Source organism: Acomys russatus, chromosome 19 (genome assembly GCF_903995435.1).
Source record: "Acomys russatus chromosome 19, mAcoRus1.1, whole genome shotgun sequence".
Taxonomy (NCBI): Eukaryota; Metazoa; Chordata; class Mammalia; order Rodentia; family Muridae; genus Acomys; species Acomys russatus.
The window spans coordinates 16,640,820-16,665,919 of NC_067155.1; the positions used below are offsets into that span (position 1 = coordinate 16,640,820).

The following is a 25,100-nucleotide window of genomic DNA, read 5'->3' on the forward strand; positions in this document are numbered from 1 at the left end:
GGATCGGGAGGTGATGAGGGAGGGGCTATAACCGGGATGCGAAGATTTCAAATCGCAGAACAAGCAGGAAACTTATATTGCTAATCCCACTACATGGGAATAGCTCTGAGACTGGCTGAGGCATGAGTGTCTACGCGTAGATAATGTTTCTTGTTGGTTACAGACTCCCTGTGATTCTGTGGTGCCCTTCTTTGTATGGCATGAATGAAGACTTACAGATGTCTTTCTCCTGCTCATGCAGAGAGCAGAGAGCCAGCCATACTCGTTCTGTGCGTCCCACACACCTCCTGCACTTATAATATTAGGATTGCGTGATGCTTGTGAGAAATTATATGTTCTTAGAACGAAAGAATTGGACACTGGCACTGCATCAGAGCTGACAGGATTCACTCCTCCCAGCGTGCTGGACGCTGACATCCTGCATCCTTCATGTTCCAGCACCAAGGGCTTCAGTTGCTGTTCCTCATCAGAGCAGGGCAGCTCCCAGGACAGCTTCAAAGAAAACTTCTGACCCCAATTAGTCAAGCGTTTCAGACTGTCGCGCGCAGGACTCCTGTTAGGCCTGGAGTTTCTCAGCCTTAAGAAACTGGACAACAAATGCTGTTCCTAGCTTGTGTAGTCATTTTCCCCGATTTTATTTGGACTCCTACAAAGGTATTATTCATCACAAACAAGCCATAAGAAACCTTAAGAGAACAATGCCCCATTTCCCTTAAGGCGGGTTGGGTAGGTTTTTGCTTGCTTTCTGGGGCTATAGATGTTTATTTTCATTGGGCGTTGGTTATAAATTACTATTCGTCTTATTCAAAGAGAAAACAAGGTTGGACTCAGGGATGTCTCTTTTCCTATATCTTTCTTAGGTTTGGCGATAGGTGTTGAAGAGAAAGAAAGGGAATTGTGGGACAAAAAGTAAGTTATTAAATCTACTCCTTAACCTAAGGTCTTAGTTGTTACTCAAGGTATTTTAATTCACTGATACAGAATTTTATATATAGATGCAAAATAAGTTTAATTTTGATACATTGGTATAGAATTCAAATGTGAGATTATTTTTGTACATTATACATATATATGTTATATATATGTATATATTTCTACTTAGTATGAGTTATTGTTCCCATACAGCTCAAGTAGAATACAAGGTTGCCCTCCAATACTTTGAAAATGGTATTGCAGGCTGTTTAGAATAAGTAAGTTATGCAAGTTAATTATCAGTTGGTCAAATCATGGTCATGTCAATTACTAATCTATCTGCATTAGAAGAATATACATCCTAGGTTTAACAGAGAGATATGATTCTAAAGATAGGTAAGGTAAAATAATTAGATAATGCCGTCAAACCCCCCAGAGACATACAGAATTTGGCATTTAAAGATGTCTTTATTATTTTAAAGATTTGTCAACAATAAGGCAGGTTAACTCCTGGCAACGCCCAGCCTACCTCGAAGAAGATGACGAGCATCAAAGAATCTCCTTATGGAGATGACTTCAAATGTGGCAAACCAGCCACTGGGCAAAATGTCCTCATTTCTGCCACAGACAGAATTCTGCCTGAAAATGGGCAAGCTTCCATGCAGGCAGAGTTAGTGACCAAATTCTGCCAAGACAGGGTAACTAAATCCTCAATAGTTCCTGCCTCACAAATACATCTGCCAGATATGCTGGGCCAAATGGGTGAAGATGATGCTCCGGCATTGTAGAGAGTTTTGGGTGACTGCTCAGGCAGTACAACTGTCTCTGTCATCTTTTACACTTGGGAGCTGCTAACCTGCAGTTACAGTTTGCTCGGGCAATTAATGTTTTTCCTTCTCAAGTCTCCGATCAGGCTGAAGATCAGATACTTTAGTTTTACAGTTAAGCTTAGTTGTTTAGGGGTTAGGATATTTTGGGTCTAGATAGGTGTTTTAAGTTGGTAGAGATGAATATGATAGATATTGATTTACTTTCAGAATTTTAGATTCGCCAAGATAGAAAAAAAGACCAAAAAAAAAAAAAAAAAAAAAAAAAAAAAAAAAAAAAAAAGAGAAAAACAGAGGAAGATCGAATAAACAGAGCCTAAGAGGCAAACAGATAAATGGTACAAACTGCTAAAAAGAGAAATGCAAAGTGATCAATAATAGTGAGACAAAAAGACTGTGACCAGAAATGCGCATGCGTCTGGCTGCAGGGATCCGGAAAGCCTGACCTTCCTCTTCTCTCTCCCGTCTGGACCCAGGAAATGTCCAGACAAGACACGGAGTCCATCGCCAGAACCTTGTGATCCCCTTGCTCTCGCTCTTCATTGCTGGCGCCGAGTCCAGCAGCACCACACACCGCCTCCTCGCTTTCTGCTCATGCTCAAATACCCTCACGTTGTAGGTGAGCCACAGGCGGACACGTGGGGCATCTTTTAACACCCTTTTGGTTGCAGAGATTTGTGTGCATGAGGGAGACATTTTCCTCCTTACATCTGGAAATCTGAAGGCTTTGGTGTACTTCTAAGCTGAGGTAGTGCTGTGGGTGCTGTGTGAATGAACACTTGGCTGACCTGTTTTCTGCTGCTTTCTCCTGTCACTTAAAGGATGATCTACCCACCCGTCCACCCTCCCATCCAACCACCCACCCATTCAGTCATCCATCCTTCCTTCTTTCCTCATCACTTTACAGTCACCCATTCTCTCGTCTTTCTATCCTTCCAGCTCATAATCCATCTACCCATTCTAATAGCTCACCAACTCATTTATTACCCATTTATCCACGTACCGATTTTTTCCCAAACTTTCATCTATATATGCCGATTCATTGCGTGCGTATAGCGCTCGGACCATCTTCTCTGCATCCATAGATTGTTAATCCTTGATTCTTTCATCTCTAGTTCAACAAAAGACATGTACTTCATTCATTCGTTTGGATCGATCAACTCACGAATTTTAATCTTTGATCAGAGATAGCTGAGGGAGCTATTTATCAATGAGTCATTGGATCATTCATATGCAAATCTATTTCATCCTTAAACCTTCCAGCTGACCTATGAATTTGCCCTTCGTGTGTCCACCCATTCCTCCTTTCAAATAATTAACTCATTTATCTGTGATTTTATTTATCGTTCAATACATCTTCCTGTTAATACCTATATTACTCTCAATCATTCATGTATTCCTCCTAAAATCTAACATTTTCTTGCTTTTAGATTAGCTTTTTTTTTTTACTTACTTATTCTTGTATGAATGATTTACTTAGTTCATTAATTGATTTTTATAATGAGTGATAAGTGTAAAATACTAATCCAGTTTTTAGCTTGCTCATTTTTATCGTTCATCAATACATCCTTTCATTAACAACTCATCAATTTCTTGAATGACTTACAAACTCACACTTTAAAAAAAAAATGTTTAACGAGTTGATGTTGTCGTGAGTATGCCTCCCAAAGCTCATGTGTACAGGTAAGAGGACATTTTTTTTGCATATTTGTGTCTCTCCTTTTACCTGGGTTCTGGGTCTCAAACTCAGGCTGACAGGGTTGCAAGTCAAGTGCATTTACTGGTTGACCCATTTTATCAGACAATGTATTCATATTTTGTACGTTGTTACATACAGATTAATTTACTTCTCTTTTATTCCTGAGGACATAGCTCCCACCTCTTCTCCGAGTCTTACCTTTCCCCCTCCCCCTCCCCTATTCCTTGGAAAAGGGGAGCCCCTCTACCCATTCGCCTCAGATCATCAAATCAAATCAGGACAGAGTTCATCCTTATCCCCTGTAGCCTGACAGGCAGTCCTTTCAGGGTGAGTGATAAAAACGCAGGCAACAGAGTCCATGTCAGCATCTTCCCTCACTCCCCTTACTAAGGACCACATGTAACCTGAACTTCCCAGTGGCTGCATCTACGTGGAAGACCTAGGATCTGTCTATGCAGGCTCCTCGGTGGTTCATTCAGACTCCTCAAGCTATAAAATCAAAATCAAAAATTAAATCACATTACTTCCAACATATGATGGCACAGGATATACATTACTATTTCAAAACACAGAAAAGAGAGCACAGCGAGAAAGACTGGACTGTGGAGGAATGCTGAGTGAGTGTATCAACCGTCAATAAAATGCTGTTTAGCCAATCAGCTGGGCAGAAGGACAGGAAGTGGAAGGCGGAACTTCCTGGAGGAGAGGAGAAAAGTTTGATGGTTGGAGAAGGACGAGGTTTTTTGACGGTTGGAGGAGGACGGTGGGAACTGGACGCTAGTGGCAAGTGTTTGGAATATATGTATGTTATGAGGTTTAGAGTAGTTTGTTTAGTTTATGAGTAGATTAGAATCAGTTCAGACTCCTTCCTGGCGAAGTGCTGGCAGCTTTAAAGTATGTTTCAGTCTCCCTGTGTCAACTATTTGCTTTATAGGCTGAATGGATACAAAATACTGTAACACTGGACCAAAACAAGACCAAAAAATCCCAACTCTGTCTGCACGTCTATGTCAGATGTTAAAATGCTCTTCAGATCTCCAACTCCTTTAAGCTTTGGAGATTACAGGAAACTTATTTCTGGCCAGCTGGTTCCACTCTTCTGTGTTAGCAGATTTTCTCAGCAGGTTTCCTATGGCTCTGGCATCACTAAACATTTTGGGTCTCCAAGGCAATTCAGGCTACAAACAATGCCATTTCACAGATTCACATAACGGCCACTCTGGGCCTCCTTGCAGAACACACCTGCCATACATCCGACCTCAGCAAATCTCCTTAGTCACAGAGGGCATCCTTGACTCTAAAGCATGAACAATGTGGCTAAAGATACCATGATCTCATGCTGGCTGAGGTGGATCACAGCCCCTTTATTCAATAACGTCTTCGTCAGCTTTCTGTCTTCAGTGGTTTTCTTCACTGCCTAAGCTTGGCTGTGATGTAACTTGCTCTGAAGATGAGGCTGGCATTGAAATCAGAGATCTGCATGCCTCTCTCCTGAGTGCTGGGATTAAAGGTGTATACTACCACACCTGAACCTAACCTTTTCTTCAATTGTTTTTTTTTTTTTTTTTTATAAAATGGAAGCTTACTTGAGAAGGAGCTTACCCTGAGGTCACAGCTCCCTTAATTCTATTTAATATCTTTAATCTGTTTATATCCTGGACACAAGATTTATCCCCACTTCATTTACTTGTGCCTTTTAAACCTTGAACCATACATTTTGGTTTTGTTTTTTGTTTGTTGTTTTCCTTTTTGAGCCTGCTATGTTTAATCAAAAATGTTATTCATAAGAGAGAACACAGAACAGAGTCCATAGTAGGCTGTTTTGATATTTCCTTTGCCAATGCAATTAATCTCAGCCTCTTTGCTTTAGCCTTGGGCAGACTCTTCCGAAAAGGGCAAAAGGCAGGCACTTTTTTTTCCCCACTAAAATACCACAAGAATGATTTCTATACAATATAGTAAAGTTCTTCTCCTTGGAAACCTCCTGACCAAGGCTCCCCACAGTTCAAGTCGCCCTCAGCATCCCTGTCTTCAATTTTCACACTAGGACATCCCATTAAGTCCCACTTAAAGCAATCTACTACTTTTCAAGGTCCAAAACCAAACCAAAACAAAACCACATTCCTCCAAGCAAAGACTTGATCACGCCTATCACAGCAATACCCCAGGCCCTGGTACCAACTTCTGTCTTAGTTTGGGTTTCCGTTGCTGTAAAAAGACATCAGGACCAAGACATCTTTTATAATGAAAACACTTAACATGGCTGGCTTACAGTTCGGAGCTTTAGTCCATTACAGACGTGATGGGAAGCGTGGAAGCATCCAGGCAGACATGGAGCTGAGAGTTCTCCATCTTGCCCTGAAGGCAGCAGAAAAAGACTGGAGTCTACACAGGGTGCATCTTGAACATATGTGACCTCAAAGCCCTGCCTCCACAGTGACACACTTCCTCTAGCAAGGACACAGTTCCTAATATTGCTGTTCCCTATGGGCCCAGCATTCAAATACACAAACCTACGGTGGCCCAAACCTGCCACCGGAGCTCCCATCTGTGGCTGTCACAGGCTGGAGAGTGTAATGGAGACAATGAGCCATCCTATCTGCTCTGGGGCTCGTGTAGGAGCAAATGCGCAGAAATTCACACACAGTAAGATGCAACTATACCTCTGCCGGTCAAGTCATACGTGAAACTAAGAACATACAGAGTAGCTCCACAATCCAAGAGTGTACTTGTGCGCCATGCACACACCTCGAATGTCAGCATCCAGATGGCAGAAGCAGGAGGTTCACAGAGTTTGAGGCCAGGCTGGTCTATAGAACAAATAACAGAGCAGCCATAGCTACACAGAGAAATTCTGTCCTGAAAAACCAACACACACACACACAGAGACACACAGACACACACACACACACACACACACACACACACACGTGCGTGTGTGTGCACATGCAAATATATATAGAGGAGCACAGAAGCACACACATGCACGTTCACAGAAGAAATATCCCTTCACAGATGCAGCACACACAGGTAAACAAACAGACAAAACTGAGCTGACAAGCGCACGCCCACCCCTAGAAATCAAGATACATTACTCCCTCAAAGCCCTTTTGTTCTGTGTACCTATCTCACGGTGTCCTTGCCAACATCTAGAGTGGGCAGGAGGGGAGGGGATTGGGAATGATCATGTTACCAACAGCCCGAGCAGGAAGTGTGGATGCTCAAAGTCCTGAACAATGAGAGACAGGAAGTGGGAATAGCTGAAGTTGTGTAACTAGGTGATGAGGCGGGTTTGTCATAGACGGTCCTGCTGGGATATGCAGTAATATCAACAGTGGTTAGACCAGTCTCCTGCTCCTCCTTGGGAGCTACTTGCTACTCCTGGTCAGGAGCCACTCAAAGACCCGTGCGCATCTTCCACCAGGACCCGCCCCCCCGCCCCCCGTCCCTTACCCATCTTGGGGAACCTCCTGCAGAAGGACAGAGGAGGCCTCCTCAAATCTTTCAATCAGGTGAGACTTATATGGTGCCTTTAGTGCGGGCTTGCCCTGACTTCCTCGTCGAAGACCCCCTCAGCAGGAAGAGCCAGGGACTCCCTCCAGCCTGTAGGTTTGGGTGGGTGGGAAGGTTGCTGAGGGACAGGTGAGATGCTGACGTGTGATGGACGGTGCTCACTTTGGCAAAGACGCTTTCTCTGCTGGAATTGTGTGGGGGCAGTGTGCGCAGAGTGCGAGAAGTGTGGGGTGCTTAGGTGTGAGCGTGTAGAATTTCACTTCTTGGGGCTTCCTTGTTCCAGAAGAGAAAGAAAAATACCAGAGGCGTCAACAAGGAAGGTTTGCTTTTTGCCAACAAACGAGATTAGCCTGGTGTGTTCCAGGACAAAGGGAGGAGAGGCAGGGCATGAAGTGGGTGGGGGTAGGAAAAGCTTCTCAGTTGTAAACACGTACCCTCCAAGCACCATCCTGCCACTGTCTTTCCAGTTCTTTGTGCACTCGGTCAGTTCAGTTTTGCCTATTTGGTTACAAGGGAGATTCCGTGTTTAATTACCATTTGTTTATTCATCAATAAACATTCATGGCCCCGCTTCTCATTAAGGTGGCTGCTGTAGCAGCAACAATCTCGATTTCCTGCTACCCGTTAAGTTTTTTAATAGATCACCCACCTAGATCAATGGTGGATTTATTTTTTAATTAGTTTTTCAGACAAGGTCACTCTACTTTTCCCAGCTAATGGTCTCATGTGATGGGATTAAAGATGTGTGGCACCTCTGGCCACAAGTGTTTAAAAAACACGCTTCCTAAATGGGGGAAATGCCAAGTTAACATGGTATTTAACTTGCTGGGTATGGTTTTTTTTTTTGTTTGTTTGTTTTTTTTTTTTTATTCTTTGAAAAAAATCTAATTTCTTCCTTTCTCATTCTCATCTACAGCATTTTCTCTGAAGCCCCCTTCCCACTTAGATGTAATTATGGTTGCTTTAATGAGTATGGATGTGGAGACTTGTCGCGTCCCTTGCTTACCAGCGGAAAATAAGGACACGACCCGAACGTTCTTCTCCAGGCAGCTTATTCAGAAACCTTTTCAGCAAGCTTCTTCTCCCGCTCGCTTGCTTCTCCTCCTCCCAACACCTCCGCGCCCCTTTATATCCTCTGCCTCAACCAATCAGCAGCCCTTACGTCGGTAGCTCCAATTGGTTCCCGACAAGGCGGGATGCATACGTCAGAGCAAAGCGGGGCCCACAACCCGAATAAGGACTTGTTTACCAGGAGCAGAATTGCAAGTCATCCTGCCTGGCAGGTTGCCAGGCGCCACCTTAGCGAGGGCGATAGCTTCAGCTTCCCACAGTGACTCTTTACTGGAACATGAACAACTTATGAACAGTTACACCGCTGAAGAAAGTGGAACCCTCCCCCCAACACCCTAGCTGCCCATAGACTCACAGTGAGGGCTGGTGACATCCTGTCATGATAGCATGACATGTTGCATCTTCTTCCTGTAGGGACAGTCAAAATGCTATACGCAAACAAGGTACCCAGGGGGTAGGCAATGTGCGGTGAAAATGAAAGTACTGCCAGCTACCGGGCGCTTTAAACAATTGTTCAAGTCCACGACCCACTGCATGCGACAAGGTCAGAGAGCTGAGCTGGATTCCTTGGCCTTCAGGAGCTGAGGGTCTGGTGGAAAATATAGAATAAACTCATAAAACGTAATTAGGCAAGTGACTTGCTCACGTGGGTGATATTGGATACAATAATTGGATACAATAATTGGAACATAGGGATTTGCTTGGGAGTTTTACAGACTTACATAAGAAGCAGGACTTGAACTGAGCTGCAAAGCCTTTCTAGAACGATGACAGGCATGTTAAAAAAAAAAAAAAAAAGCCATTCTTGAGCACCAGTTGGTGCTAGGGCAAGAGTGGACCCGGGTGTATAGTGACATGATATAACAGGGGAGAGGCAGGTTTTGAACTTTCAGATCTTGGGGATGAGCTGGCTTGACTGAAGCCAAAGATGTTAAGAAGTGGCCGGGCATGGTGGCGCACGCCTTTAATCCCAGCACTCAGGAGGCAGAGGCAGGCGGGTCGCTGTGAGTTCAAGGCCAGCCTGGTCTACAAAGGGAGTCCAGGACAGCCAAGGCTACACAGAGAAACCCTGTCTCGAAAACTAAAAAAGAAGTGAAGTGCTATGGTTCAACTAAGCAGGCAGGATAACCATCTCCTGGTGTCTTTCTCTTGCTATCACAGAAGTCCAGAGTCTAAGCTCTTTATAAATTAAAGGTTTATCCAGCTCGTGATTGACAGTTTAAGATCAAACAGTAAATTTATTATTTTTTTTTCCCAGACTCTGATGAGGACCCTTCTCATGTGTCACAAAGTAGAGGAAATGAAGAACTGTCACATGCGGAAGAGGCTAACCGTGGAGGGCGAGCTTGTTTTATAATAATCAATTCTCTAGAATTCCAGCCCTCTGTGGGAGACCAGTCCCACTCTGGGGACCATGCATCCAGCGTGTGAACCCATGGAGGACACTTAAACCATGTTCAGGCAAAGCACATGGAACAGGCTAGAAGAAAGTGGCAGCCGGCCCAGACAGAGGGAGCTGGTTTCCAAGTGGTTGTGATGACTCATGGTGAGCCCCAGATGCAGGAGGAGGCAGCAGAGAGAGGGGGTGCTGCTGAAAGACCCTGAAGATGAACAGGGTCCGTGAGCAACATGGGCCTCTTGTCTGTGAAGGGCAAGAGACGAATGGAGAGGCAGGAAGACTGATGGGATCACGTCAGGGAGGGCTGTGTGGACCACAGTGGAGTCTTTGATCTTATTTTCAGGAACATGGGTACACGTGGAGCTTGGGGGAATGTTAGTGGCATTAAGTAACATGGTTCAGTGAATGCTCTAGCTTGAGTTGTGATGAAACTGCTTTTTACAGATGTAAGAACAGAAGAAGAGAAACCAGGAAGGGGCTTGGAAAAGGATGGGTATACCACTTTAAAGAAACCTTAACAACCCTGAACAACCAAACACCTTCAAATCCTGACCGCTTCCTGGATGCCAATGGAGCTTTTATGCCCTTCTCTGTAGGTGAGGCAGACCTGTGATTCCATTTTTTGACACCAGAGGGCAGATCCTCTCTCTGGGACAACAGATGTAGCCATGTTTATTGAGTGTATTTCAGTTGCTTTGCCTGAACCCTGGCTACAGCCCCATGAGGGGACTCTAGATCTAAAGGAAGGACCGTCCTGACCTTCAGGTCTTTGCGGGAAAATATTTAAAAGCCTATAAACCCGAGAACATTCATTTTCTTTTCTTTTGTAATTAGAGGAAACCCTTTTTAAACAAACTGAAACATTTCTCTTCAACTGTGATTAAATACCCGACAAAGCAAAATCTCCACACAAAAGACAGTTCACTCAGTGCAAAGGCAAGTTTCTACCACTGTTCCAAAAATAAATAATAAAATAATAGAGGAGATGAGTATCACAGAGTATTCCCTTGTCAGGAAGACCAAGATGTCTTTGAGCCAACACAGGAGCCCCTATGCAAAGTCCTAAAAATGGTAGAAGATAGCTTCTTCACTTTAGAAGCTCTAATGACCTCAATATTCCATTAATTCTTTAGGTCGCATCAAATTCATTAGCTGTGTTACTTTTCCCATTAGACTTATGATTATGTTTTCTTATTTACCTTTTATTACAAATGGATTTTCTTTGTTCCCCCAGTTCCTCCCCACCCCGTCTCCCATCAGGACCCACAAAGAACAGGCTTCTGGATGGATCTAGAAACGATCACACTGAGTGAGTTAACCCAGAAGCAGAAAGACTCACACGGTATATACTCACTTATAATTGGGCACTAGCCCAAAAGGCACGTCCCATGAAAGTCTCCACTTACCAGGAGATTGGGATAGATGTGAGGACATCCCACTGGGACTCTAGGTAAGAGAAATATAGGAGATGGGGGAAGTAGAAGGATAGAAGGATCCAGAGGGTCTTAGAACCCTACAAGAAGAGCAACAGATAGATCAGGGCCCAGGGGTCTCTGCTCAAACTATTGCCCTAACCAAGGACAATACAAGTAGTAAACAGATACTCTGATCTAGCCAACAGACAGGGCACTCTCCACAGCTATGTGGAGAGCAGGAACTAACTCTGACATGAGCTCTGGTGCCCCATATTTGATGCCCTCCCATTGGTGGGGAGCCCTGGTGGCACTCAGAGAAAGAATAGGCAGGCTACCAAGATGAGACTTGATAGCCTGTGACCATAAAGTGGGGGAGGAGATCCCCCTCAATCATGGACCTAGGGGAGGGCAATAGGGTGAGAGATGGGAGGGAGGTAGGAACGGGAGGATATAGGGGATGGGAGAACAATTGAGTTGTAGGCTGAATAAATTAATTAATAAAAATAAAGATGAAGCATGTAGGGAATTCAGAAAAAAAATAGGATCTAAAAACTCATGTAAAGCCTTCTTGCCCCTCCCCCGGCCCCCCCCCCCACCCCTCCCCCTGCCCCTCCCCCACCCCTCCCCCGCTTTTTAAAAATTCTGAAACAGACCTGTTTTGTACTGAGTTATTTTGGGGATACATTTTACTGGTTGCTGCTGTTGGGACATCACTTCCGTCTCACTAGGGCTTGTAGGTCTGGCTACGTTCTTTATCTGATCTGAATTTAACTCTGGTAAGAGATACCTAATGAGAAAATTGCCCATTTCTTTTAGATTTTCCAATTTAGTGGAATACACGTTTTTAATGTATGTCCTTACAATTCTCTGGGATTCCTCGGTGTCTGCATTTATGTCCCACCCCCTTTCACCTCTGACTTTGTTGGTTTGGATATTGTCTTTGCATCTTTTAATTTGGATAAGAGGTTTTGGGGTTTTTTTGTTTTGGTTTGGTTTTTTGTAGGGTTTTTTGTTTTGTTTTGTTTTGTTTTACTGATTTCTTCAAAGAACCAATTCTATGTTTCATTGATTCTTTGCGTTGTTCTCTTGGTGCCTGTTGTATTGATTTCGACCCTGAGTTTGATTATTTCTTGACGTCTAACTCCTTTTGGATGTGACGCGTTTTTTTGTTTTTCAAGCAGTGGTTCTTAACTTTCCAGTCGCTGAGACTCTTTAACAGGGTTCCTCATTGTGGTACCCCTCAATCATAAAGTTATTTTGTTGCTAATTCGAAACTGTAATTTTGCTGCTGTTATGAGCCATAATGTGACTGTCTGATATGTAGGGTACCTGATAAGCCATCCCTAAGGATGTTACCACATCATGGTGAGAACCACTGTTCTAGAGCTTTCAAGTGTGCTATTAAGATGTTAATATGAGATTACCCCAGTTTTTTGTTTGTTTGTTTGTTTGTTTTAACAGAGGAACTCAGTGCTACGAACTTGCCCGTTACAGCCACTTCCATTGTGTCTAAATTTCAGCATTCTGTTTGTTCATTTTCGTTGAATTCTAGAAAATCCTTAATTTCTTTCTTTATTTCTATCCCTTTGGGAGCGAGGCAGTTCCAGACAGGGTTTCTCTGTGTAACAAGCTCTCGCTGCCATGGACTCGCTTTGTAGACCCCACTGGGTTTTGAACTCACAGAGATCTAGCTGCCTCTGCCTCCGGAGAGCTGGGATTAAAGGCGTGCGCCACCACGCCCGGCTACACCTGCTCCATCGCGCTGGGTTTTTTTCTTCGTTCAGTAGAAAGTTGTCCAGTGTGTAAGCTTTCTTTTGTTGTGATGTCTAGTTTTAGTCCATGGTGGTCTGGTAGGGTGCATGGTGTTAATTCATTTTTTTTTTTCTGTATGTTGAGACATGCTTTATGTCTCAGCACATGGTCAATTTTGGGGAAAAAAATCTCCATGATGTTCAGAGAAGAACATATATTCTTTTGCGTTTGGGTGAAATGTTCTGTGAATATCTGTTGGGTCTATTTGGTTTATAACATCTGTTAGCTCCAGTAGCTTTGTGTTTAGTTTTTGTCTGAGTGACCTATCTACTGGTGAGCGTGGGGGATTGGAACCTCCCTCTATCAGCGTGTGAGGGTCTCTATCTGACTTAAGCTGTAGCGGCGTGTCTTTTACAAACTTGGGTGTCCTTGTGTTTGGGGCACAGATGTTAGGAACTGACATGTTCTCTTGGTGGGCTTTTCCTTTGATGAGCATGTATTGTCCCTTCCTTATGTCTTCTGGCTGAAGTCCATCTTGTTAGATGTTAAAACAGCTACCCCAGTTTGCTTCTTGGGTCCATCCGCTTGGAATATCTTTTCCTACCCTCTTAATGCAAGGTGATGTCTATGCACTATGTTGCGGTATTTTTCCTGGATGAGGCAGTGGAATGGATCCCTCTTTTGCGTCCATTCTGTTAGTCTGTGCTTTTTAATTGGGATATTGAGACCACTGATATCGAGAGATATCAATGACCAATGATTTATTCCTGTTATTTTGGTGGTGGTGCTGGTGCTGGTGTGTCTGTCTGTCTGTCTGTATGCATGTATGTATGTATGCATGTATGTATGTGTCCCTTATTTTCATTTTACTGGTCTGGATTACTTATTCCCTGTATTTTCTGTATGTAGTTAATCTCTTCGGGTTGGAGTTTTTTTCCAGCACTTTCTGAAAGGCTAGTTTTTTTTAAAGATTAATGTTGTTTAAATTTTACTTTGTCATGAGGGTATCTTGTTTTTCTCTATCTATGGTGACTGGAAATTTTTGCTAGGTATAGTAGTCCGAGCTGACACCTATAGTCTCTTAGAGTGTGCAGCTCATCTGTCTCGGCACTTCTGGATTTTATAGTCCCCATTAAAAAGTCAAGTGCAGGCTCGATCCGAGGCCCGAATCCGCGCCCGCCATGGCGGACAAAATGGATAGGTAGTCGAACGACATCACTAAACTGAACCGGAGGCAGCGAGCCAGGCGGCCTGCCCTGGCGGAGACCTGGATTGCGGCAGGGCCGGCTCCCAGGGCGGGGGTGCAGGGGGTGAGCCGAGGCGGCGGCGCATCCATGAGGAACCGGCATGCCATCGCTTGCCGGGCGGCGGCGGCAGAAACCGACAAGTGGCAGCATGACCTGTTCCACAGCGCCTTCTGGGGTGGAGCCGGGCGTGGAGACGGGTGGGAAGCTGCTGGTGTCAAACCTGGGCTTCGAGGTGTCGGACGCTGATATTCAGGGGACTCTTTGCTGAGCCTGGAATGTTGAAGAGAGTGGCGGTGCACGGCGATGCGCTCTGGACGAAATTTTAGGGACAGCAGATGTGCACCGGTGCCCTGAAGGCTGTGTATGAAACAGTACAATGGGGGTCCCTTTGGATGGCCGTCCTGTGAACATCCAGCTTGTCACATCACAGACTGATACACAGCGAAGACCCGCACAAAGCATAAACAGAGGTGGCATGACAAGAAACCTTGGATCTGGTGTTGGGTGGTGGAGGCGGCCTGGGAAGAGGTAGAGGCACAGGCTGGAACTCAAAGCAGCAGGTTTCTGCGGAGGAGCTGCACGCACAGCTGGATGCTTATAAAGCAAGGATGGACACCAGCCAAAGAGCCGAGCAAATCCGCACAGAACAGGATCCAGAAGCCTCGGCCGTGATCCCTAGAGGGAGGGTCGGCAATTGGACTGTGCAGACAATGGTGGATTTCTTTCTTTCTTTCTTTCTCTTTCTTTCTTTCTTCCTTCCTTCCTTCCTTTCATTTATTTACTCTTTTAAAATAGGATCTAAAAACTCATGTAAAGGCTTCCCCCGTCCCCCCCCCCCTTTTTTTAAAATTCTGAAACAGACCTGTTTTGTACTGAGTTATTTAGGGGATACATTTTACTGGTTGCTGTTGTGAAGACGTTGTCATTTTCACCTTTGCCATAATAAAATAGAAATATGTGTTTTAAAAAAAAGTGTGATTCTAAGAAGTCTGCCTTTGTACGTTACTTGTTCTTTTTTACTTTATAACTTTTAATATTATTTATCTGTTCTGTACATTTAGTGTTTTGATTATTATGTACCAAGGGGTACTTTCTTTTCTGGTCCAATCTACTTGGTGTTCTGTATAAGTATCTTCTTTAGGTTAGGAAATTTTTCTTCTATGACTTTGCTGGAAATATTTTCTGGACCTTTGAGCTGGGATCCTTACCCTTCCTCTATGCCTATTCTTAGGTTTGGTCTTTTCATGGTATTCAAGATTTCCTGGATGTTTTGTGCCAGATGCTTTTTTTGTTTGTTAGGTTTTTTTTCCAAAAAAAAAAAAAAACTGTTGGTTAGTTTTAATAAAAACTAAAATACAGTCACTAGATCAATCGCAACGGCTTATAAAAACCAAGATGTAAAAACTATCTTTAACTCTAAGGATTCCCACAAATTAAAATTTTCGGTACCTGTCGATTGCTGCATCAGACATTGACTTACTGGTTGAGAGGTGTTAAGAAATCTATTCTGAGTTTAAACCTCTAGGTAGAAAGGTATGTGGTGTCTGTCCGTCTGCTCTGTCTGTCATGTCCGTCTGCTCTGTCTCTGGACAGAGCACAGAGTTACAAGGCAAAGGTTGTTCTTGGCTTTATGAACTGCCAGGGACGACGGGCGTGTGCCAGGCGTTTTTATGGCTTAACATTTTCTTTGACCAATGCATCCATTTCTTCCATCATATCTTCAATGCCCGAGTTTCTTTCTTTCATCTCTTGTATTTTGTCGGTGAAGCTTGCCTGCGTAGTCCCTGTTTGAATCCCTAAATTTTTCATTTCCAGAATTCCCTCACTTTGGGTTTTCTTCATTGATTCTATTTCCATTTTCTGGTCTTGAATAGTTTTTTTTTTCCTTCTGCTGTTTGTGTTTTCCTGGATTTCTTTAAGGAATTTATTCATTTCTTTTTCTTTAAAGACCTTTATCATACAGGCTATTTTAAGATCTTTTTCTTGGGCTTCGACTCTGTTGGAATATTTGGGGCCACTTGTGGTAGGGTTGCCAAACTTCTGTAGAGACATATCTTGGCTTTATTGATTGTGTTTTTATGGTGGGTCAAGGTATGTGCAGCTGGGATATTTATAGGTCTCGATGCTGATATCTGGTTTTGTCTTTGTTGGGTGGGTGTTTTGTATTTTTCGTTTGTTTCCTCTCTGGGTTTTAGGTGAGTGTCATGGCTGGTGTTGCCTCTCGTAGGATGTTTTCTGTGGACTCCTATGCCTCGCCTGCTCAGCTGGTGTGTTTCCAGGGACTGTCTGCTGGTGTTGGAGGCTGGGGTAATGGGATGGGTTGTGTGAAGGTGGGTTGGAGGAAAAGATCTTTGTGGTCCTCTGGGGAGGGGGTCATGGAGAAAAGGGAGGTGACAGCAGGTGTTCTGCGACAGAGGTGGGGATGGAATGGAGGCAGTTGGATCTGGAGAAGCAGAAGGAGAGGTGTGAATTTACTGTCAGTCTGCTTGCTGCCTTGGCAGTAGTGGCAGTTGGGTTAACAGAAGGTGTCTGCTGGGGTTGTGGGGAGGGGGGGAAGCAACAAGTTGGGGTCATGTTAGGAGGGGGCACCTGTGGGAGTAGATGGTCCATGTCTTGGCACTCTTGTCCCTATTTGTATTAAACACTCTTTGGCTTCTTAAATTACAAAAGAAATTAAAATTACCAGCGTTCGTTTGAGCAAAGAAACCATTTGTGATGGGTTATATCCTGAACCAGAGAAAGTTCGGAGTCACAGCACCCATCAGTGTCGACAGGCGGTGTCTGGAGACAGAATAGGGAGCCGGGCCTGTACACTCAGCTTGACTGGTTGCCAGCACCACTTCTGCTTTACTTGGTCATGCTGGAGTAGTTGGCAGCCTGGGATTGGTCAACTGCTGTGAATGGTGGAGACTTGCTCTTCATTGGAAGAATAGAATGTCAAGTCGGGGCTTTGTTTGCCTAGCTAGGTTGCCTGCTATGTTTGGTTAGTTTGTTACACACAGAAGCCACCTTCAGGCAAATGAAGTCAGTTTAATGGGCTCTAGAGGAGGCAAACACGGAAACTTTGTGTTCAGGGTTCCTTATGTTTTGAGGAAAGGGATGCTCCAGAAACAATTCCCTAGCCTTTGGTTGTCACCCTCCACATCCTGACCATTCCTGTCCCAGGGATGAAATCCAAGTCTGTAAGTATTTTAAGCAGGTTTTCCTCCAAAGAGACCATACCTCCAGCCCCTCTCTGGTACATTCTAGAAGATGCTCTCCTTCTAAGCCTCACTGCCCTCATCCCCTCACTAAGGGATTTTAAACAAGCGCTCTCCTGCTGAGCCACGTTTAAGCTGAGAATTGACTAGTCTTGAGTGGCCAAGTGACTTCAGCGACTCTGGGCTCGGCCCTGCTCCTGGCTGTGTCCACTATAACGAATGCCCTCCTTTTATACTTTATCTTTAGAGTTGGAGACGCAAAGGCTGGTGGGATTTAAAAAAAACAAAACAAAACAAATTGTTCATATAACGGTCCCAAGTTTTTAAAAGGCAGGCGTGTGAAGAAAAGGGCCATAGAGAAATAAACAAGAGACAGAGAGAAATAAATAATAAAGAGGTAAGGATGTTGAAACAGATCCCAAGAAGGAGAGTCATAAAGATGGCGGGGGGAGGGGGTTACAACAGGAGGAGATACATTGTAAGACCACAGAGAGGAACATGAGACAGCAGAAAGGTGATGGAGGAATAAGAAAGGGGGAGAGAGAGGGAGACAGAGAGAGACAGACACAGAGACAGAGAGAGACAGAGAGAGAGAGACAGAGACAGAGAGAGAGACAGAGAGACAGAGAGAGACAGAGAGAGAGACAAAGACAGAGAGACAGAGAGAGAGAGAGAGAGAGAGAGAGAGAGAGAGAGAGAGAGAGAGAGAGAGAAGGAACCTGGGGAAGAGCAAAACTAGAAACAGATAAAGGAACATGAGGGCTAGCACGGAAGGAGTGAGTGACAAGCTGTCCTTAGACAGAGAAAAGGGTGGTTAGGATAGTCCCTAGGGAAGACACAAGCTGAGCGAATAGATCAGAAGACACATGATGGTGCTAGGTACAGACCCAGGCTCAGGCTACCATGGGCATAAAGAAAGGAAGAAGGAAACAGGAAGGGAGAGGGAGAAAAAGCCAAAAAATTACAGCCAAAGAGCCACGAAAGGAGTCCAAATCGCCAGCTCTAGACAAGGGAACATTGTGTTGAGAGTGAGATAAGTCATTAAACTGTTTGGGAAAAAAAAATATAGCTCGTAGAACCAGTTCTGCGAGAAACATCTCAGAGAGCTCCCCTACAAATTTCTAAGCTTGAGTCACCTAAATTCTGAAAGGCAGATGCCCAAAAAGATAGGTGCTTTCCCTAAGGACTCCTACACAAGAGAGATTTCGTAACAACCTGAAGGGCACAGGGGTTGCTGGGAATTCCCTCCCGCACCTAGAGGCCCCAGGCAGTCGGTTGCAAACTCAGAATCACTAGGGTACAGGGCAGGTGGTGGTGTCCGTGTGTGGGCTTTCAGGCTCCCGTTGCTCTGTGGGGCTCCTTACCTGGGGTTACAAATCCCAAATGTTCCCTTATACCTCTGAGAACCCAGTGGGTGCCATGGACCCACTTGCCATGTATACCTGCCCGCTCTCGAATGTATAAAAAAAAAAAAATAATAACAAACTGTGTTTGGGAATTTGTTCAAGGTCGTTCAAGGTGAAGAAGAAAATGGGGCAGACAGAGAGAAGAGAGGCAGGGGTGAGAGATAAAAGAGATAGAAATGGAAAAACAGGAGTCAGGTGACGGTTGGGGAGGGCGGTATCTTGCTCTGTAGCCCAGGCTGTTCAGATACCATCATTTTCTTTCCTCAGTCTCACAAGTCCTGCAATTGCAGGCCTGCGCCCCCATGTCCCACTCATATAAGAATCTTTCTAAACGGCACCTTAGCCCTCGGGGCAGCCCTATGAGATGGGTATCCATCTCAACATAGGAGAAAGGGTGGACACTGAAGATGTTGCGTTGTAAATGTGTACAGCAACCACAGTTCTTACAGTTCTGAAGTGGAGACTCTGGTTATCTGACAAAAGCTACAAATCTGTCAAAAGTGACCAAGAGATATCCACCAACAATTTGTTCTTCGTTTTATGATCCATTTATTATATAAGGGTTTGCACGTACATGCATGTGCGCTACATTGTGTGTGTGTGTGTGTGTGTGTGTGTGTGTGTGTGTTTGTGTCAGACCACAGTTCTCTCCTTCCAGCATGTGGGTCCGGAGGCTTGAACTCATGACTTCGGGAACTGATGGCAGGCTCCTTTCAGGTGTTAAGGCCTCTCATTGGCCCTTGGCACCAATTCTTTAAGGTGTTGGAAATCTCTTAACATTCTCACTTGAATTGCAAGTTGGGGAACAAACACATTCTTTTTTGTTTGTTTGTTTGTTTGTTTTGTTTTGTTTTGTTTTTTGAGACAGGGTTTCTCTGTGTATCCCTGACTGTCCTGGACTCATTTTGTAGACCAGGCTGGCCTTGAACTCACAGTGATCCGCCTGCCTCTGCCTCCCGAGTGCTGGGATTATTCATAGCAATGGGCAGAACTGTCTAAATGGGTTTAGGGATGGGACAGTCCAAAGGATGTACAGTGGCCTGGGGCTGACATGGCTCGCCTTCTGTGCCCACAGGAAAGCGCATGTGTCTCGGCGAAGGCATCGCCTGCAATGAGCTGTTCCTTTTCCTCACCGCCATCCTCCAGAATGTCTCCGTGTCCAGCCCCGTGGCTCCCAAGGACATCGACCTCACTCCCAAGGAGAGCGGCATCGGCAGAATACCCCCAACATAGCAGATCTGCTTCATAGCCTGCTGAGTTGGGTGAGGTGGCCAAGTGTCCCCAGTTCTGTAGGGAACAGCCCCATCTTCCGGCCTCTTAGAGACCTTCTGGAAACCAGGCCCTAGGACGCTTGGTCACATCCTTCTACCTATTGTGGCTTCTCCAAAGCTCTGAGGAATGTTCTTATCCCCTATGAGTTGCACCAAGGAAATAAATCAAGTGCCTTTATTGACGAGCGAGTAGAGACTCCTGCAGGCCGCATCTCACGCTGAGTCACTTCTCTGTTTCTTCCAATGGCTTCAGTGTCCATTCACCAGCCCTGTGTGCTCCGTGTTCTGTGCTGATGGACTCTGTGGATGGTCTGAGTTTTATGTCTACATGCTTGCCCAGCGTGGAGGGTTCACTTAAATGGATTCACATCGTGTGTGACCTTCGGTGTCTTGTGTCTTTTGCTTCACACATTACCTAAGTCCCTGTATTCTACAGGCCAGTCTTACGCCTTCCTGCATCTTCTCTCTAGGGAGGGGTCTCCTTAGCAACGGGTCACACAAACTTGTCAGTGAGAGTATGGGCGGGCAGGGCAGGCAAAAGTCCTTTCTTTCCGTCCCTGGTTCCGGTTCAGATCAGCCTCGCTCTGTGTGTGTGTATCTGTGTCTCCTTTCTCTATCTGCCTTTCTGTCTCTCTGTCTATGTCTGTCTGTCTGTCACTCTGTCTATTCTTTCTCTGCTACTGTTATCTGATCAATGACAAGTGACAAGTCCTCCATATCAAAGCTAGAGCCCAAACTACCGAAGAATTTCAGCAGAGGGACAACAAGTGGAGGTTTATTATGTAATAACCCCACTCCTTGTACTGCTTTTTTTTTTTTTTTTTTTTTGCATTAGTTCCTTTTCTGTCACTGCTCAGGGGCAAGTGTGAGGAAGGATTTATTCATGGTCAGGTTTTGGGGTGCTGTTGTTGTTGGCAGGAAGGCATGGCAGCTGGGCCTCTGTGGTTGCTGTGAAAGGGTGTGGCAGCTGGGAAAGACAGACAGGGGCTAGAAGTGAGGAGCTCCCTGAAGCAATCTTATTTCTTTCTGCTAAGTCTTCGATGTGAAAGGTCTCGGAACATCCTAAAAATACTGTTGGTTAGAGAGCAAGCACTCAAACACAGGGAGTCGTGGGAGATATTTTACATTCCCTTTTACCCCCTTTTTACCTATTCCTCTCTCATACAATACCTCCTGACCACAGCCTTCCCTCCTTCCATCCCGCCCAGTTTTCTCCCATACCTCCCCTCTCCCCAAGAGTCACTGCTCCTGTTTCCCTTTGGAAGACAACAGGCCTGCCAGGGATGTCAGCCAAACACAGTATAGCGAGATGCAATAAAACCAGGCACACCTTCACATCAAAGCTAGTTGACGCAACTCAGTAAGAGGAAAAAAGGGGCATAGGCAAAAGAGTCAGGGACAGCCCAAATCCCATCTAACCGCGGCACTTTGTGAACAGATTGGTGCGATTGTTTGTAGGACTGAGTCCTCTAGTGGGAAATATTGTCTCCTTCTTAGTCCTCCCACTGTTAGGCGCACTCGCCTGCCCGCCTTGGTCATGCCACAATGCAGCAGCAATGGCGTCACCAGGTACCAGTCATGTGTTCTTGGGACCAACTGCTTCCAGGGCCACAGAATCAAAATGTCTCCTAGGGGCTGGAGAGATGGCTCAGTGGTTTAGAGCACCGCCCGCTCTTCCAGAGGTCCTGAGTTCAATTCCCAGCAACCACATGGTGGCTCACAGCCATCTGTAATGTGATACTAATGCCCTCTTCTGCAGATAAAACGCTCATATACAATAAATAATAAAGAAATAAATCTTAAAAAAAATGTCTCCTAATTATAATTGCCTAGTCTCCCGTTTTCCACTTTAGTAGAAAACAGACTAAGACAGTCTCTGCACGTTCTGCAGACAGAGTCAACAGGAAGAGACAGATACTGTCAGAGAGGGATGGCAAAAAGGGAAGGTCAGAGAGCTTCGTGTGCTGTGAGACACCCAGGAGGAGGCAGTTACAAGTCTCAGTGACCAGAGCCCTAGAGGCTCCAACTGCTCCTCTGCCAGGCTGAACCCTCCCTCTCCATCCAACTGCTGAGGTGCACCACCCCTGTGCCTCTTGTCTCCCCTTCACCTGTTCCTTTTCTCCCATCTGTGGCTGTCACAGACTGGGGTGTGAAATGGGGACTCTGGATAAATCACCTTTGCACTGAGGTTGTTGTCTGTACATACACACACACACACACACACACACACACACACACACAGAGAGAGAGAGAGAGAGAGAGAGAGAGAGAGAGAGAGAGAGAGAGAGAGTCAAATAGTAACGTGCAACTCTACTCCTGTCACTCAAGTGTAATCAGTTAGATATGACACTAAAAAAAAAAAAAAAAAAAAAAAAAGTACAGAGTAGCCCTGTAATTCTAGTATATAACCGTGGGCCATGCACACACCTTGAATCTCAACAGTCAGAAGGCAGAAGCAGGAAGTTCTTTGAGTTTGAGGCCCGACTAGTCTATAAAGCAAGTAACAAAACAGCCATAGCTATACAGAGGAACTCTGTCTTGAAAAACCAACACACACACACACACACACACACACACACACACGGACACGGACACGCAAACATATCTAGAAGAACACAGAAGTACATGCCTGCACATTGACATAAGAAATATCCCTCACATGTGCAGCACGTGCACAAGTCTGTGCCTGAGAAAATAAACAGACAAAACTGAACTGACAAGTGCATTCCTATGCCCAGACATCAAGATGCATTACTCCCAATGCCCTGTGGTCCTGTGTATCTGTTTCGCAGTGTCCTTGCCAGCATCTGAGGTGGGGGGTGAAGGACTAGGAAGTGAGCATGTCACCAGGAGCCAAAGCGGAGAGTAATGAGAGACAGGAGGCGGGGAATAGCTGAAGTTGCCTAACTGGGTGGAGAGTCGGGTTCATCATAAAGCCTTCAGTGGGCATGTGTAATAAAGTCAACAGCGGTTAGACCAGGACAATGGAGCCCAGTGCCCTACTTTTTCTTGCTTTTCTCGCAGGTCTCTTGTTACTCTTAGTCAGGAGCCACCAAAAGACCCCTGGCCACTTCCCACCAGGACCCCGTCCTCTGCCCATCTTGGGGAACCTCCTACAGATGGACAGGGGAGGCCTCCTCAACTCCTTCATGCAGGTGAGACACGCACAGGGTGTGAGGCCTGTGGGCTTAGCCCCGTGTTTGCTTCTGGAGGTCACTCAGCGGGAAGAGCAAGAGAATCCTAGGCTGTACGTTCAGGTAGGAAGGCGGATGAGTGACAGGGGACAGGTGAGATGCTGATGGCTGGTGCTCGGGTCAGTAGATGAGTCTTGCTCTGTTGGAATTGTGCGGGGGGTGGGGTGGGTGCTGTGCTTGGGGTGCGAGAGATGTAGGGATGTTGAGAGTCAAACGTGTTGAATTTCACTCACTGGGGCTTGTCTACTACAGAAGAGAACGAAAAATGGCAGAGGTGTCCAACAATAGGTTTTGCTCCTGCCAACAAAAGAGATTAGCTTGATGTGTTCCAGGACAAAGAGGAGGAAAGGCGGGGCAGGAGGCAGGGAGGGAGAGAGAGAGAGGTAGTAATTGTTATAAACATCATGCCTGGCCTCAGCCAAGAGCAGTGACACCATGGTTACCAGTCTTCTGCACTCTTGCTTCCCAAGTGGTGTTCTGCATTGAACTACAAGTTGTCTATTAATAATGAATAAACATCCGTGGACCCATGTCTTGCAACTTTTGGTTCTTAGCAGCTTACCCGCGTGGAATCTGTGCTAAATTCATTTATTTTTATTTAGCTCTTGAGACAAGTTTGCCCTACTTTTCCCAGGCTAATCTCAACTCATGATCCTCCTTCAAGTTTTATATAAGATCTTTTTATCTAATCTGTGAGTCAGTATTTCATGGTTGCGTAAGGTTTGATGGTGTGACCTCGCCTAAAAACATGAACACACTGACGCCAAGCGCGTATTAATATGTTTCTTAGCATTATCGCCTAGACAACATCAGGCACTGACCATTTTCATAGCATTGAATCCCCATTGGCTGCATCAAAATCTAGACTGAGCTAAAGGTTACAAAGGGAGGGAGGTGGGCTATTTGCAAACATGCACCCATCTATTCAAGGGGCTTTCGGCACCGGAAGGTTTGGAAATTCCTGGGACCAATTCCCTGTAGGCGCCCAGAGATGGTTGTATTGCCAGGTAGCTGTCCAAATGTCCTTACTGTAGTCAGGATTCGCATTCAGGGCCACCACCAAGGGGCATCACACCTCACCCCTCCGTGTCATCCAGTGGGTGGGTCAGGGCCGTTCTCTCTGAATGTGGTCAGGAGGCACTAAACAGTTTGTAGCTGTGTCGCAGGGACAAAAATGGTCTTGGGTGAGATGCCAGAAACAGCTGGCCAGACTGAATGGTCTGAGCGGAATTTTATATCTATAACTATACCTATGTCTATATCTGTATCTATATCCATATCTATATGTAGAACTATATCTGTTTTTTTTTTTAAATAGGGCCTTAGGTAGCCCAGGCTGTCCTCCAACTGTATATATACATAAACATAACTACTGATTCTCTTGCCTCTACCTCCCCAAGGGTAGGATCATAGTCATGTGTTTAGAGCCCTTCAACTCTACCATAATGGTGCACTGGCTAGAACATCCAACCAATCAGTGCAGACCTGCTGAGTGATGAAATAATCCTTCAGCTCTTAGATCCTCTGAAGGGGAAGAATGGCCAGGGCGAGGCGGGACGGGGGAGACGGGGAGGAGGTGTCTAGCTACCAATCTGTATCTAAGTGTTTTTTAACAGTTCAGCTGACTAACCACAACCTCGGTACCCTTATGGTTGGCAGCTGCGAGAAAAATATGGAGATGTGTTCACAGTGCACCTGGGGCCTAGACCTGTGGTCATGCTGTGCGGGACGGAGACCATAAAGGAGGCCCTGGTGGACCAAGCGGATGCTTTCTCTGGCCGGGGGACAGTTGCTGTGATTGAGCCAATTGTCCAGGGATATGGTGAGCTATGGCACGGGGTGGAGGAGAGGATGTGGCCCCAGGAAGGTGAGTCTGAGGGGTGGAGTGCAGGATGTGGGGAAGCCTCGGGAGTTTCTGAATTTCCGATGTAACCCATCCAGGCTTCCCCTACTTTCTTAGGTGTGATCTTTGCCAATGGCGAACGCTGGAAAGCCCTTCGACGATTCTCTCTGGCCACCATGAGAGACTTTGGGATGGGGAAGCGAAGTGTGGAGGAGCGTATAAAGAAAGAGGCCCAATGTCTGGTGGAGGAGCTGAGGAAATCCCAGGGTGAGTTTTGAAGAATGAAAATAAAGGAATACATGAATGCACGGCCAAAAGGAGGAAAGAGACACACGAGGGTAGAAAAAGAGA

The 25,100-nt window shown here is 45.4% G+C and overlaps 1 protein-coding gene and 2 pseudogenes across 1 annotated transcript; all 3 read left to right on the top strand.

Annotated features, from left to right (window-relative positions):
- LOC127203239 (cytochrome P450 2B1-like) overlaps positions 1-19,698 on the top strand; it is a 33,482-nt pseudogene extending 13,784 nt beyond the window's left edge.
- On the top strand, positions 13,770-17,006 carry LOC127202944 (aly/REF export factor 2-like; annotated as a pseudogene).
- A 2,998-nt stretch (positions 19,699-22,696) lies between the features above and the next one.
- LOC127203240 (cytochrome P450 2B2-like) lies at positions 22,697-25,027 on the top strand. The gene is made up of 3 exons (XM_051162031.1): positions 22,697-22,867; positions 24,566-24,728; positions 24,867-25,027. The coding sequence occupies exons 1-3, from the start codon at positions 22,697-22,699 to the stop codon at positions 25,025-25,027; spliced, it is 495 nt and encodes a 164-aa protein (XP_051017988.1).
- The last annotated feature ends 73 nt before the right edge of the window (positions 25,028-25,100 follow it).

Bases quoted from the DNA above. Each gene is read 5' to 3' on its own strand.
- LOC127203240 (XM_051162031.1), top strand. From the start codon at position 22,697: ATGGAGCCCAGTGCCCTACTTTTTCTTGCTTTTCTCGCAGGTCTCTTG. The intron at 22,868-24,565 runs GTGAGACACGCA...TATGGTTGGCAG, and splicing joins TCCTCAACTCCTTCATGCAG to CTGCGAGAAAAATATGGAGA. The intron at 24,729-24,866 runs GTGAGCTATGGC...CTACTTTCTTAG, and splicing joins GCCAATTGTCCAGGGATATG to GTGTGATCTTTGCCAATGGC.